We start from the raw sequence: 17,516 nt of genomic DNA, 5'->3' as shown, positions 1-17,516 counted from the left end.
TTTTCAAGAGGTGTATTTGAGCTATAACTATAAATGTTGATGATGCTGTTTATAGATGTTGTGAGGCCACTAATCTTCATTCACCACCGCTCGGGCCCGGGGATTGCCACACCTCTTAAATTCCATAACAAAAGTCCCCCTGGGGGGGCACACACATAATATAATGCTAATATATATATATATATATATATATATATATTATATATATATATATTATATATATATATATACATAATAAAATACTGAATTTCTCAATTATCTCTCATCGACTTCTAATCAACTTGACTAAGAAACTAAGACAAATCAAACATTATAATTCTAGCAACCAGGTGTAGATGAAAAAACTACTTTGATATCATACGTACCATTGAACCAGCAGTTCTCGTTGTTGAAATTCGGTGAAGGAGCTTCTGATAGAAAGTGTTGGCAGACTATAGTCAACCCGATTATGACTGCTGTAATTCCGTATACATAGAAACAGTATACGACAAACTTTTTGCCTTTTCGAATCTTTCCATGATTTTTTAATAGATGTAAGCCTCTGGAAAATCAAACAAGTTGTGGTGAATCAACTTAGATAAATAAAATAGATTGGATTAAAAACCCATGTTTGTACCTCAATGCAACAGGAATAATGCTGAGTAAAATGACAGAGATCAAACACTGCCATTACCATTATTTCATTCATATGGATTTCATCACGAACTACAAAAATTATTCATCAAGTTTCAAGGTTATACGAATACGGTAGGCTAACAACTGGAGCAGACTGTGCCTTTATTGGGATTCACTTCGAACTGTCAGGACTTATTAAATTGGAAGCATTGATTTTATTCATAATGAATTTATACAGTTCGAAGTGAAGCTGAGTATAGTAGTTGTCTTCCAAAATTCAAATTAGGATCGATTTACATTGTAATGAATCAATACTGGTTTATATCCACTGCTGGATGGCCAAACAGGTATTGGTCAATTTCCCAATTATCGAGAATCTATCTGATCAATTGTTGATTGTTGATTCTTATTACAATTATCAATTATATTTTATTCATCAAGAAAATATATTTTTCATGAATTAATAATGAATTTTAGTGGTTGAAATTGAATATTATGATGGTTTATTATATTTCTACTTAGTTATCAAATTTCTTGATAAATTTCATTAATTCATATTTCTACCTAATTTACAAACGATTTGGCAATGTTGCGTATTAACAAGAGCTAGAAACGGATAGAGTTATCTGTTTTATATGACAGATAAGGATAGCAGACTAATGCTAAACAGGTGATGACTTTATAACATGAATCCAGTGGCGGATATTGGAGCGGATATTTTCGGAGGGTGTATCTGTGAGTCAACATGCTATTTTTTCAATAGATTTGAATTACCTTAATTTTTGAACATGGATATTGCTATTTGAAAGCCAACACTCCACCAGAAAGTCACTGAATTGTGGACTTTCCAGAGAATTTTTATTTTCCCAGGAACTCAATCTATTTTGTCCATGGTCTTCCTGTTTTCAATTTTAAATACTGTCACGGGAATGAAGCCTGCCATGACTGATAAGCATTTCTCGAACATGTGATGTTCAGATTTATAATCCCACAGCAGTTGCTGTGGAATGGAAATAAAAACATGTAATGAAATGTATCAAAGTTCCCAAATATTCCAAGCATGAGGATATTTAAAATCGATAAGGCTTGACGATTTATAAAAAGAGCAGGATTTATTGAATATACCCATTTCAGTACCTATTTTAAGAGTTCAGTTTCGAGACTTGGAATCGTGACAGTGCCATCGTATATAGCCTATAAATTGTGACAGTTTTATTCCATTGTCTTATTTCTATTCATTGTGGTATCTCTGCTGTCTCGTTCAAAAGTGTTCTTTCTGTAGTTTACAAGTGAATAAATGCCAGTTTGTATATTTCGAAGAGTCACCAGTTAATTTTGTAGTGAAAAAGCGAAACAATACGGTTCAATAGTTTTTACTATAAAGGTCAATATGAGTAAATATCACAGAATTCATAAATACATTCCATATTCCGGGATATTATTTAAGATTTCGGGGTCCAACTCACCTAACCTCCCGCCATCACTATGGGCAGCCAGGACAGCCGACCAGCCGGACAGCTAGGACATTTGACTAGGACAACCAGTCGAGCAGCCACATTTTGGCTAGTCAAATAAGCTCCAGAAGAACTGATGTCCGGTGACAGCGTGAGTGACTGGCTGCCCAACGCCTGGTTGGAGTCTAGTGGGGGACTATTTGTTGATACATTATCTTTTCAGGAAATTAATCATATTATATTAATAAAAAATTATTATTCACCTGAAAGTGGCGGCTATGTCAATACACATTGCATTCAACCAAAAGAAAGCCGCTAAAAAGCCACCTTGAATTGTTAAACCTGTAAAAAAAATGATACTCTTTTATTTCCAATATAATATAACTCAATTCTCCATCAGCCTCGATGGTTTAAATATACTATATCTGAGAAAACAACACACAGAAATGTTGTGGAGTTTCCTCAATGGATGAATAAAATTTATTTACGGTAAGCTACAGAATTAATTTGCTCCTAAATCAATAACCCTTATAAATGGATATATTTATTAAGAAGAAGGACGTGACAGGAGTGTGTTCACTGTGAATTGCTGGAGTCACTATTGGCTGTTATTTTGGGGACTCATTACACGATAAAAAATATTCGGTCAAAGATAATCGATCAATTTTAAAAAAATATTTGATGGCCCATATCAGACCCATGTTAGAATAAATTATTCAATAGAATATTATAACACCATCTAAAATCTTTGTTTAAAGATCTTTGACCGAATTTAGCCGTGTAATGGGCCTTGGGACCAGGATTGTGACATGTAGCTGAGTAGACGGATAATAGGAAATACATTACAGTATACTGCAACACATGTTCTATAACATAGTAATATTATTACTCTAGATCTAGATAGGTAGGCCTACAATAGATAATATAGTAATAGGAATAGCCTAAAGTGTAGCCTATGTATCTAAATTAAAAATGATCCAAGAGAGAAACACTGTAATAATCAATATGCTTTAAGACCGTGTAATTGTCAAAAGGATTATTTTCCTATATCTATTTTGTCAGAAATATGCTACAATCCCAGAACACAATATTCATAATATAATATTAATAATAATAATAAAAATGTTTATTCTCAGTCAAAGAAAATACATAACATAAAACATCTTCATACAAATAGAAACAAGTTTTCAACTGAAAAATAATACACATATGCAAAGCTCAAGGAGCTTGTCCGCATATGGGAGCACAGTACTAATGATATTACACTGATTATATTTAAATTAAAATAAGAAGTAATAGATTCAAAAAACCAAACAATCAACTAACTTATCAAGAAACAACTGAACTATCCCTGTTAATACATTATAATTAAATCTTTTAATGACAATATTCAATTAATAAGAAATAAAATAAATGAATGAAAAAAATGAATCGAATAACAAAACAAAATGAAATTTCACATCACTCAATGACACAAAAAGGAAAAAATTAAAATACCGTAATGAAACATTTTTTCTCCTTTCTCAACCAAATGCAGCTCTATACACTGCACAGAAACTCTTTGAATGAACAACCCAAGAACTAAGAGTTAAGAATTAATATAGTAGCCTACCATTTACCATCCTTATTTTTCAAACTGGATGAAAAAGATGAGAAAAAGAATAAGGATTCAAATTATTACAAAATACATTCTTTCAATTTCATCCTCAGTTAATGACATAATGTATTTTTTAACAGATCTCTTGAATAGAGAGAATGAGTCACAGTGTTTAATTTCATCTGGCAAACTATTATGAAATTTACCCTCAAGAAACAGGAACGACTTCTGGAAAAAAGTGCTTCTAGGTCTGGGCAACCTGACTCTCTCCATGAAGCGTGTGGCAGGCCTAAGCACCTGTGCATCTACTGTATTGCCCAGGTTACCACTTGCTTGATAAAATTGAGTGAGCACTTTGTAACAGAACATTGATCTTAATGGGAGAATATTCAATACTGCAAAAATATTTTCTCTACCTACATGTCTTTCAGCTCCAATAGTAAGAACTAATGATTTCTGTAATCTAATTAGAGGTTTCATATGGGTAATATATGTGCAACCCCAGCAAGCAACACCATAAGAGAGCCTAGAGTGTGCCAAAGAGAAGTAGATCTCTCTCAAAACTGACCTGGGACATACTTTTTTCAAATAATAAAATCTATGACGCAGTTGCCTCAGTCCATTCCTGAGTATGTTGATATGGGCCCTCCATAAGAGATCCCTCTCCACTACAACTCCCAGATACTTCACAGTATCTGTCTGCTGGATTGTACTACAAAGGCAATTCTCGGAGCTTACACAGTCAATGGAATGGTACTTGAGTGGGCTATGAAAAGTATAAGATTGGGTAAGGCCAAAGTTGACAAATGTTGTCTTTTCAGAATTTAATCTTAGTTTATTAAAGGTGAACCATAGAGATAGTAAATTGAGATCTGCTTGCATACTAGACTGAAGATTCTGCAAATTGGACTCACCATATGTGAAAGCGGTGTCATCGGCAAATGCTGTTATTTTCCCTTTAAAGGGTCCACCAAAAAGGTCATTAATGAATATAAGGAACAGCACCGGGCCCAAAACTGATCCCTGGGGTACACCTCCTTGAATCAATTGATTTGTACTCACAGCACCATCAATACATACAAATTGATTCCTTTCATGGAGGTATGATCGGAACCAATCCAAAGCCAACCCACGGACTCCAGCTAACTCCAACTTTTTAATCAGGATATCATGATCAACTGTATCAAATGCTTTTCTGATATCAAGGAAAAGACCCGAGACCCTGGACACTTCCCCCTGATTCAGATTGGCGTGAATTTCAGAGATGAACTTTCTCAGTGCTAGCTCTGTGCTCAGACCCTCTCTAAATCCGAATTGATTTGACACGAAAAAATCAGATACATTCAGAAACGAAATAAGACGTGATTTAACTATTTTCTCTAAAATTTTTGAAAATATAGATAACAAGGAAATAGGTCGAAACTCTTCAACAGTTGTGCTATTACGCTTTTTTGGGATTGGTATAATCTTTGCAATTTTCAATTTAGATGGAAACTTACCATCCAATAAGCTTTTGTTGAAAAGGTAAGCTAACACAATATGTATCCTAGAGGAGATACTCTTTATGAGCGCTGATGGAAACCCATCCATTCCTGGAGCCTTGGAACCATGCAGTCCAGCAATAATACTGGTCACTTCCTCTGGACAAACAGGTCTCCAAAACAAGGATTGAGTGTTGCTGTCGACCTTGAAAGATCCTATATAGCTTTCAATCACTTCTTCTGAAGGAAGCTGACCCCGTTGTGACCTCACCCCTGATACATCAATAAAATAATTGTTGAAAATTTCAGCAATCTCAGTTTTATCTGTAACTTCTACATTATTTGATACAAGACGTAATGAAGAATTTTTAGCTTTCTGTCTTCCAACTAGACTATTTATAATTTGCCATTGTTTTTTACTATTACCCCTATTTTCATTAAAAAGTGTTTTATAATATAATTCTTTTGCACGTTTAATCCATACTCTAACCTTCCTCTTGAATGAAATGTAATTTTGTTTAGCCGACTCATCACCCCGATTTCTATTCATTATCTTAAATAATTTATCTCTTGTGTTGATGGCATTACAGAGACCCCGATTCATCCACGGTTTAAGCATTCTAGATCTATGATTTCCGCTGTTTCTTATAGACTTAGTGGTTGCCAACTGAATGTGAGCGTGTAATACTCTCTCAAAATTTGAATATGCTAAATCAAGATCATCACACCCATAAACAGAATCCCACTCTTCCTCAGCAAGTAAATCATTCAATCTATCATAGTCAACTACAATGCGCTCAGTGCAAGCACGGTGATCATTGACCGCCTTAGTGCAGGGCATAGAGACACATACAGCACGGTGGTCAGTTATACCAGCCTCCACGACGGCAGAGAAAACATCTGAAGAGGACCGTCCTCTGTATAGAATATGGTCTATACAAGTAGAAGAATTATCAGTAACTCTAGTATCGACATCTATCAGACTCTCTAAGCCATTTGTAGCACAAATCTCAAAATATTGATCCACAAGAGGGTTGGTAAGATTAATGTTAATATTGAAGTCTCCAACACAAACAACTTCTTCATGATCTATCCCAGAAAGAAGTTCAGAAAATGACTCAAGAAATGACGGAATATTGCTGTTTGTATGCCATCTGTAAACCCCAACAAGTACAAAGCTCAACTGCCCATATTTAAAATTCAAAACGATGGAATCAGCTCCAGCCAGTGAGCTCTCAATTAAATTACAATGAAAGAACTGCTTGTAAAATACCACAAGACCACCGCATCTGTTATCAGTACAAGAAGTCGTCTTATCATACCCATCAATATTAAATAAGTTCATGTTATCATCAGGCTTTATCCATGCTTCAGACAGAACAATAATATGAGGCTTGTTCCTCATACCATTTATGTATAGTAATAAATTATCAAAATTACAGTTAATACTATGGATGTTCATTTGAAAAACAACTACACTATCAAGCGAGAAAAAAGTGTCATTAAAATCATCAAGTGATGTAATATATCTACATTCATTAAGGGAAGTGAAATTTTCCATAAATATTTAAATTTTGATTTTTTTATGAAGTTATTATCTTTGAAATTGTTTTCTTAAATATAGATAAAAAGAAAAAAAAATTGTTACTGTATTCAGTCCATTTTCGGACTGCCATGCAAGACAATAAAATATTTATTCGTTTATCTTATTAAATGAGAAGTAAACCTAAATATCTCGGAACTAAATATAGTATATTATATGAATGATGAAATTCATTGAATCCGAAGTGCCTCGACCAAAACTAATCTACTAGTATTACTCAATATCAATATTCAAATATCCATTGAAAAAGACTTATACTGTATAATATGTGAGCTGACTATCAGATGTATTGAGAAAAAAAATTGAATAGTGATGAGAATCATCATCAAACTTCTAAAAGGTTCATTGATATTACATTAACCTACAGACAAAATAAATACAGTAATGATAATAGAGCAATACGATTGCAACGATAAGATTGACCAATAATGCAACGATAAGATTGAGCAAAAGGAATGTAGCGATAAGACTGAGCAATAGGAATGGAGCAATAAGATTGAGTGGCAACTCTATGACAATTATTTCCGTTATTGTTCACAATAATAAATTTCACTAATTGAGCCATAAAGTCATAGCCATGTAGTTATTATTATTATTATGCTGTCATAAAACATTGTAAAATTAATTTGAACGATTGAACATCACTTAAAAGTTATTACAACATATTATCACCATTTAGGCTATCCTACTTTAAGTCATTTATCATAATACCCAGTCTATTGCTTACTCCAATATACCTGATCAATAATAGCTCCTGTTAATAAAAAATTTAGCGATGTTTATTGCAATTAAAGCCTCAATGTTGATCGATAATAATAGTTCATTAAAATAATTTCTATTCCATTCAATGAAACTGATCAATAATAGCTAGATGCCACAAAGTATTGAGATAATCATTTTAGGCGACACATCATTAGAAAACCGCTCAACAATTTAACTTAAGAATGAACTTATAATATTCTCAATATCTCGATAAAATATAATTTTAAGATTAATGAAGCAAAAAATCATAATTAAGGCAAACAGGATAACAAACATGAATTACTTATTATGTCACTGTCCATCTCAAATTGTAGTAACTGCATATTATAATTATTGTCTATTATTCTAAATTATATATTTATCAATTCAATCATGTATTATTCCCACTTGACAAAATGCAAACAACATTTAAGCAGCCTACAATCAATGAAGTTGGTCGCATCTTAATCAAATTTAAGCTCATTTACACTTTTAATTAAGGAGATTTCTCCATCAATTTTCCGTATTTTAACCCTGCCAACATGGTCGACCCAGGCATCCTTAATTTTAGCTTCCCTTTTCAACCGTCGTGCAACACCAAGAAGTTCTCTTCGCCTAGGCGACAGACTACGGTTGATGAATACAGGTTCCCGTCCATCAAAACCCTCAATTTGATTTCTGCACAGTTTGCCAAATTTTTTCCTGAGATCCATCATTAAATCGGCATCCAGTCTCCTGACAAACTTGACAATTATACCAGGTGGGGATGATGCTGGTCCAGGCCTACCCTTGAACGGCCTGAGACGGTGGATTGCGTCCACCATAACCGGAGGCATGCCTACCGCCCTGCTCACTCTCGCAAACGTATCCAACACATTCTCATTAGCCGGTTCGGGGAGGCCGTGTATCTCCAGCGTGATGCGCCGCGTATACATCTCTAGGTCGTCCAGTCGCTCTTCAGTGACTCGCAAGCGTTCCTGGACACCATTTACGTCGCTTCTAAGAGATTCTATCAGCGTCTGTTGTCGTTCAACAATTCCACTCTGTTTAGCAATTATATCCTCCAATTTATCACGTTTTTCCTGCCCGGCATTGACAATAGATTTCAGTTCCTCAATAGAACTCAATAATTCACTCTTTAAGCCCCCCAACTGTCCCTCAAACTGCTCCATGGATTTTATTTGATTGCTAGGAGCCGAAACTTCGCTTTCCCCTAAGCACTGTTTATTTATTTTAACAGGAGTAGAGTCATTCACCCTGAGAGATCGTTGGACACTAATACAATCAGGACAGTTCCATGACTTGTTTTTCAAAAACGAAACATCAGCCTCCTGCATATTAACACATGCAGGATGAAATAAACAATTACAGTCTTTACATAATAAGTTAGAAGCAGTTGAAGAGCGATTTACAGGTTGCTGGCACTTTCCACACGAACTCATTATGTAAAGTGATAAATAACGTTTGCAGTAGGTGTAAATTAATAAAATAGGTCGACTTTGAACACTTCAAACTTGAATAAATTCCTATCAAATCTCAATAAATTCCGTTTAAAACAGCTCAAAACAATTCACGGCAGTCCGAAACAGAACACAGTTAGCTAGTTATCATTAGCGATAAGCGACCGCTCGAAAATTCAACCGTCTAGTTCGACAGCGATGGAATCATACCATCTGCATATGTATCGGTGATGGTGAAAATCATCTATAAAGCACATGAAAGATGAGATGCAAAAAATTATCTTTGGAAAGCATAACCACTACTTATTTGAAATATATTTTACTTTTCTTAGCCCTAAATTCTACCACCTGCCACCATAAAGATAACAAAAAATACAATTTAACCCTGAAAAAATTCAAATGGCTTATTTGTCTTCAATCTGATGCTTTTCAAGAGGTTTTTAACTGTCGTCATGAGTTAATGATGTTATTCCTTAAACGGCTGAAACCTAAATGGTAGATATTCTTATTTTTAGAGTGTGAATGGTGTGTGAGTAAAAACCGGAGGTATTCAATGACCAAAGCCTGGGGTGAGGGCTTTTGGCTGAGACTGCACTCACAGTGGTCAAATCATGGTTTGACCAGCACACCCTTACTCTCAACAATAAAAAAGTGTTTTCATAGTTTTCTACCCGTCGGCTAAATTAATGTTCGCAGGTAATTTATGTGAAAAAATAAATATCCACTCTTCCGAATGTGTTGATAATGATTATGCAATTAACAGTAGTTCTCCCCTTAGCTGTGGCTGCTCAGCATTGGCTAGAGTCAATGCATTCAAGTATTTAGGCGTATATCTGGATGGATGTTTGGAATGGAATATACACATTAACAACACCTTTAGCAAAATGAAATATAGCATTCATAAATTTTATAAATTGAACAAGTGAAACGAAATTAAAATTATTAAAATGGTATACTTTGCTTATGTTCAGGAGGCCATCTTCCAGTATGGGATAAGAGTATGGGGAGGAGATGTAAAGACCCATTTCACAAAGATATAGAAGTGAACCAGAGACACATTATCAGGGCTGCACTTAGCAAACAAACACGCTACTCCAGCTCTCTATTATATAGCGAGTTCAAAGTACTCAAAATTAGGCAAATTTTTGTAAAGAGTTTAATTGTGTACCCGAATAAAAATAAAAATCTATCACAGCTCATGTAAAAAAGTACATTTTTCGTTCGCCTACAATATTTTCCTGTACCACGATCGGACCTAAATGTGTGTAGGAGACAATTTGATTATATATGCCATGAATTAATTAATTGTATTCCGGAAAATTTTCTCATGAACAGGATCTCAAACACAAAATTGCAAGTAATGGGGATTGGATAAAATTGCAGTGTGAATTCAATAATATATTGTAGTAATAATTGAGAACTTCTTTATATTTATATACTTTTCAAGATTTTCTTTCTTTCTCCTTTCATCCTTCTTTCTCTTTCCTTCGTCTTCTCTCGCTCTCGAACATTTTTCTTTTTGTGAACATAAAAGTGTTTTACATTTTTCCTTACAAATTCTATCAATATAGTATTATGTACCTATGCCAGCGCACAAACCTGGTTTTGCTGGCATTGTCAGATAGAAAACAAGTTATCTTTAGTTCAAGAATCTATGTGTTGATAGGAATCTTATTATGTATTTCTTGCTTCTCTATTACTTTTATGATTCATACATTGTATTTATTGTATTGTTTTCAATTTGATGGAATAAATTTGATTTGAGAAGCCTAAAAATATATTATATTTGGTTGAGACTTTGAACATATAATATAGGTCTAGAATGTTGGAACTGAGGTGCATCACACTCATTATCTAACCGCCCCTACATACTATAATATATAGAGTGAGGTATGGAGTTGCAAATTCAAATGCTCATATGTTCTAAACCAATGATGCAAAATTAATTTTTTTAAGCCTTATATTTTTGAATGAAAGAGAATTCTCAAATTCTATTAGTTGATATATGGTGAGTCAGAAAAACTTACTTACTTTTCTGAAAAGTCAAAGGTTGGCGGTAACAAATCGAAGTACTTCGAATATTTTTATAATTTTTTTCAACTCAAGAATACCAACTTCCAATTTTTGTTTCATGCAGTTTTAAAAATGACCTCATTTATGTCGAATTCACTGATTAAGTCAAAATTCTCTCCAATCGATCTTTGCAGCATACCGTAGTAATTTAAATTTTACGTATAGCATCCGGCATCCCGATTATTGTTAGTGATGTGAGTTAAGATCCGTAATAAGTCAACAGAACCCAGAGATTTGAGATAATCATTTGAAAGCCTTTCTTGTGATAGACTATGAAAGAGATGAGATGTTGTAGCAAGCTCTTGAGAGCTTCATGCACTGCTATGGTTCCTTATTTTGCCAAAAACACAAATTCCTTATGTTTTTGGAGTTATGGCAAATTATCACAAATATGGCAGTTATCACAAATCCCCCGGCCGCACGCTGGGTATAACGCAAGAAAAGTCTTTCGATATTATTTCCGGAGTACAGAAGGCCTGTTGAAGTCTATTTCCGAGCTGGAAACACTTTCACACTCCAGCAGAGTTCAACTAAAGTATTGAATTACAATGGTGAAAGAATTTTGAATGACGAATTTCTGAGCAAACGCGGATGGCACGTTGCATATAGCCAAGTGGCGAACTTAAAAAAAGACACTCTCAACGGCAAAGGCTGTTGTACTCTTCTCTCTTCTTACTCACTTTGTAATACCCTATATTACACTATTATACTCTCTTCTCTCTAAACAAAATAATTATGCATTAGAGACTTAGTAGTAATTTTGTAATTTGGTGACCCTTGACGTCTTCCCTCTCTCTCACCTCTTTTTTAACTGATTTTTTAAGAAATAAAGTTTCTCTGACTCATTCTATAGAAGGTACGCATTCCTAACATTAAAGAATATGCATTCAAAATTTCTCAATTAATCGATCATAAAATATATTCTTACCAGGTTGAAATGGATTTTTAGCAATAAACCAAAACCATGTATAATATTTGGTTAAAAATTGAAACATAGACAGTGCTGAACTGATAAAAGTCTTAAGGCCGAACCTTAGCGCTTTTAGCTGCAGCACACGATGAGTTATGGCGTAGAGCTAATGGGGGGGGGGGGCGATGTCAGTATACACCACCGTCAAAGTCAGACACATCCATCCTAGCACTGAAATTCAGTCTTGTTTTGGCGGTGGCTACTTTTGTCGTTCTTGTGCTGAAAAAGAAGTGTCTTGTTTTGGCGGGGTGAGGCCGTGACTAATTTCTCTACCTGGAAAACAGTCTCTGGTTGTCGCTATCAGCTTTTGTCACTTATGTCAGTTAAGCTGGCAGAATAGCTAAGAAGTGAACTGGTTTGAATTTTGGCACAAACTGTACTTTCTTTGAAATATTCTGTTTATAACTTAGTATGACTGTAGAGTTGTGTGTGTGTGACCACCATTAGACAATACTCCTGCTTTACATTGTCTCTTATCTCAACCTTATTTAGTTCTATTGCTTCCTCTCTCACTCTCTCTCTCCCCCCTCCCTCACCATCACACTATCACTCCTGCGCCTTTCTCTCTCACTCTCTCTCTCTCTGTCTCACTCACACACACACACTCTCTCTCTCTCTAACTCTCTATCTTCCCGGTTGTGTGCTAATGCTCTCCTTTCTTCAAAAGCCCTCAGGGTTTTGTTATTATTTCATACAATGCTACAGACATATTATCTTCAACCTATCTTGAATTTGACTTTCCCATGCCTAGATTTGTAAATTTTTTTTTGTCAATAATATTCATTACTATCAACTCTTGCTTGTAATATTGTGAATTCCCCCATTCCACTGAGTAGGATTGTATAATATAGTTGATGTAGCATCATTGTACTGGAGCATAGCCTACTATAGATAGAAGTATGATCTAAAGTAAGTCATGACTGGAGGGTTGATGGTTGAATGTGAGAGAGGGCCGGCCGTGCAAAAAAAAACTAAAACTGCAATTCAATTAAATCCTCACTTCTTCACTTTCTCACTATAGGCCTATATCCCTCAGAAACACACTCTCTTGTAAAATACACAATCCCCTATACTGAAATAATTTGACTCCTTCAAGTTATGTGTCCCAACTTAATAATACCGCCCGTTGTTCTCTCAATAATATTTGTTGAACGAGCGTTGGCAAGTTTTTACTTTTTACTGAAGTTCAAAGTTGTTGCCAGTCTGTGGGTTTGCTTGTTTGATTGAATGCACAACAATAACTTTAAAAAGAGTTGATCGATCAGCTTCAAATTTTGAACACGCTCTCTTCGAACTTTTTTACAGGTCAAGTTCGTTGAACAACAAAATATTTTACTCACTTCTTCGTCCTTTTTCAGGATATAAAAGTAACATTGAAAGTACTACATGAGACAAAATAACTTGCTCCTGTGTGTCTGCCTGACTATTATCCTTCAGTAGCATACGCGTAATATTAATGATACAAATTGTGATGGCAGTTGCTATGTCGTTGGTATTATTAATTTAACAAAACTTGAATTTTAATTCTGAATCATTTACCCATACGGAGAAACCTATGAAGTTCTATGGATTCACGTAGGCGTACAGCGTAATATTAATAGGAAAACAGCTTAATGTTCCTTTTCCAAAGATAATTTGACAGTGGGCTCTACTGGGATTCCTATTCAAATTTTAAAAAAAATCTGTAGATAGCTTCTAAATTTTGGTCTGCCATCTTCGTTCCACCACATTGAATCAAACATTTTCTATGGGAAGGTTTTAATACAAAATTCAAATAAAGAATTTCAAGAGACAATGAATAGTGGAAATCGCTCATCAATCTATCAAACTGTTTCAAATAGGAGTATATTCACATTTTAGTGTTGAAGTTTTTGGATATCTGTGATACAGAAATATTGCTCGCCTAAAACAGGATAGATTATTCATCACATATTCTTATTATTATCGTTCCCTAGCAACCTATGTTAAGCGTTTATAAAGTCGCTGCTGAGAGAGATTTATGTGATAGATAAATACCTGAATAATACTATTGAATACTATATTCGAATAAACAACGAGTGACCCAAATGAAGCGATTCAAAATATAAGAAAAAGAAAAATGGGAATGCGAAAAATATTATAATATTTGGAACTCCATAACTTATCATTTAATAAAGAGACATTTATGGGATTAATAATTTTCTGAAAAACACTAATAATTGGCAATAATAATTTAGCAATATTGCACTAATAGTTTTAATTTTAGATGACTCTCTCCTGGATTATTGAAATATGTGTTGGAGATTCCTCAGTGATTGCTGTATCATCTGAGAAAACCCCGTGAGAGTGAGCTCTGTTCGAAATTAACAGAATGCTCAAGTATAGACTTTTAGAAGAAAACAACCATTTCATTTAATGTTCATTGAAATCGACCACATCAGTATTTACTCGTGAATTACCGGTAGTATATTGTTAATGTATCAAGATTTGAGAAGATAATATGAATCTTATTGGTTTTTCTCTCAATGATTGTAATGGATGGCTTAATTGTTTTTATATAATTATTAAAATATCACCGTTTATTACATTCCAGTACAATTATCTTGTTTCACAATCCATTTCTAAGTAGAGCTCATAAGTATTGTAATCTTGCTATACAATTAATATACAATAATTGAAGTTGATTTCATTCAACTTCAGTGGCGCCATTTCACCAAACTGTTAGGGGGGGGGGGCAAAAACCAAGAGATATTGGGGGGGTGGGGGGTAATACCCCCAAAGGATAGAGGGACCTGGGTTTTTCCCCATAAATGTTTCATTAGAAGATGTTATTATATGCTTCATTTTTTCCACTTTTATACATATGTGGTTGAAGTATTGACGATGACAATATTACCTGTTATAAATAAACTGAGAGCATCCAGTGCCAAGCTGTAATCACCAAAAGCTAATTTAGAAACATGCCAACATACATATACAGACAAAAGAAAATCCCGTCGTTGAAACGTAGAAAAATCAATCATTAAAATATTATCATGAAAAAAATAACATTTTCCCGCTATTTTGGGGAACGATAGCTGTATATCTTCCAGTATTGAAAATGACATTCAAAATGAAAAACAACACTGAAAAATGTTATTATATTCAAAATTCTCAATGTTTGAGTATAAAATTAACCCTCCAGTAGACTACATTCAACACAGTAGAACCTCTATAATTTGTTGCTTACGGGACCAAGCATTTAATACGAATTTTGGAGGGTGACGAATTATATATCAAGCTCTGCAATATCGAGGCTGATAAAATAAAATACGAAAAAATATATCATGGATACTGATCTCATAATTACCCATAATTAATTCATGATATAGCCTCTATGAATGGATATTAGAAAATATTGTTTAATATTAATTTGACATACTTGTAAAAGATTTCAGAGATCAATACAACTGTTCATGAGCGAGTTCTTTAACCCAGGGTGTCTCTAGTTATATTATTATAATATTTGTGAATCCATAGAATTTTAAAGTTCACTCCGTATAATGATTCAAAATCCCTAAACTAATAATACCAATTACTTTAACATAATGCCACAAGTTGTATTATCTAATACTTGTAGGCTATGAAGAAAACAAAAAATAGACAGGCAGACAGACATTAACGAAAGTGAGTTGATGTAAAATTTGTATATTAATCAGCTGAATTTGGGGCATTAAGGACAGTCTATTTGATAATTCTCAAATAGCATTAGCTGTTATGAATAAATGGGTAAATTGTGGTAATGGGTAAATGGGTAAATTGCATGCAATTAATATTCCAGCTTACTGATGATAAATCACAACACCCTTTTTTCCAATTCACTTCATCAGTTGATGTGATTTTCGGTCTCCTCATCACTGGAGTTATTAGTTACTGTAGCATAATTTTCGATGAACTCATTACTGGATTTATCAGTTATAGTCCAGTCACTATATAAATTGGTGCATGCAATTTATATTAAAGTTCTGATTTTTCAATATATTATTTGGGCACATAAGAGGAGTCCAGAACCAATTTCTTCTTGCAAAATTTCCTTGTGCTAGATACTGAGTGGCCCAAAAACCTCGTATTTTCGGCTCATTTTCCAGTTTTCAGCTATTTCTGCCAAACCTAGTAATCGGACAGAAAAATAATCCAAATAAAATGAGATCATTCGAAACTCTCTATCTCCAATGAGAACTGAGTTACGATTTTTCAAAAATGAGTGAAATTTGAAGGAAAAATAAATTTTGATGAATTTTAGTTTTTGATCAACAATATCTTCCGATTGTTACCATTTGATTGTATAATTCAAAATTCCTCTGGGCTTATTTTTGTGCTCTACAATCTGAGATCAGGTAAAGCGCTCTATCTCATATAGATTTTCAGGTACACCTGACAACAATGCTCCATGTGCTGTGAAAAACACCTAATTTTCAGCTTCAACCATCATCACCAACTACATTGTCCTCACATTGGTATTTCACACAATGACATTAGTTCATGAGATTATGTTCTATGAGAATCACCCATTTATCTAATGAATCTATGAGTTGCACTTCATTTCAGTATTCCCTAGTGGAGAGGCGCGCCTCAAGTATCAAACTTTCAAACACTCATTATATAACTTTTGACACAATGATCAGATTTCATCGTACTACACTTCATTCTTCTCGGCTCGTCAAGGCGGTTTAAAATCATGCATCATAAGTCAAATTCGGTCGAAAAATGGAAAATTTATTGTTGAGTGTACTTAAGCCCATATTCCAATACACAAAAAATGACCAATTTCTGTATTCAAAGCTATGTATCTCGGTAACCCCTTATAAAACTTTATATAACCCCTTATGAACTTATGTCATTGTGCGAAATACCAATGTGAGGATAATGTAGTTGGTGATGATGGTTGAAGCTGAAAATGAGGTGTTTTTCACAATACAAGGAGCATTGTAGTCAAATGTACCTGGTGTAATATTACATTTTTTCTCACATTGGAATCGAATCTTCAATTCGAGATCTATGAAACTTTATAGTAAATATCAGAGTCATCGATATACGGACAAACTTTTCGACTGAGAATTTTTTATTGTAAATGATTGTTGCATTGTTCCATGGTGTCACCGAGGCTGGGTTGACAGAACAGAATTAATAGATAAATGGTTTATTTAAATCGAGATGATATATAAAAATTTAAAATAATAGTTTCAAAATAAAGTTTTATTGAGAACAAATATAAAATGTGAATTCTAAACTTGTAATTTATAATTTTGTTGTTGACGTGTCATGAAGTCATCACTGATTTTGAGATGTGGTTTTTTGTTCTGACGACGAGGCTTCCTTGTAGCTTTGTCTTTTCCTGTTCTTCTCTCTGAAACATGGCTGGCTGATGGGTGTTGTAACTTTGTGCTCTTTAAATAATTTTCTATTTAAGTGAATTTATTAATGTTTTAATTTGAGTTTTAATCAGTTTATAGTGTTCTATTTTGTCTGTTTATTGATTTGTGTGTATACAAGCCAATAGCCAC

The 17,516-nt window shown here is 34.1% G+C and overlaps 1 protein-coding gene across 1 annotated transcript in view; it reads right to left on the bottom strand.

Moving 5' to 3' along the window:
• Positions 1 to 17,516, bottom strand: part of LOC111050182 — a 117,358-nt gene that overhangs the window by 36,365 nt on the left and 63,477 nt on the right. The window contains exons 3-4 of the mRNA XM_039441521.1: positions 2,333 to 2,411; positions 366 to 541 (exon numbers count right to left, since the gene is read on the bottom strand). Of these exons, the coding sequence (XP_039297455.1) occupies positions 366 to 541; positions 2,333 to 2,411 (255 nt within the window). The remainder of the gene's footprint in view (positions 1 to 365; positions 542 to 2,332; positions 2,412 to 17,516) is intronic.

Source organism: Nilaparvata lugens, chromosome X (genome assembly GCF_014356525.2).
Source record: "Nilaparvata lugens isolate BPH chromosome X, ASM1435652v1, whole genome shotgun sequence".
Classification (NCBI taxonomy): Eukaryota; Metazoa; Arthropoda; class Insecta; order Hemiptera; family Delphacidae; genus Nilaparvata; species Nilaparvata lugens.
This window is presented reverse-complemented; position numbering and strand designations above follow the sequence as displayed.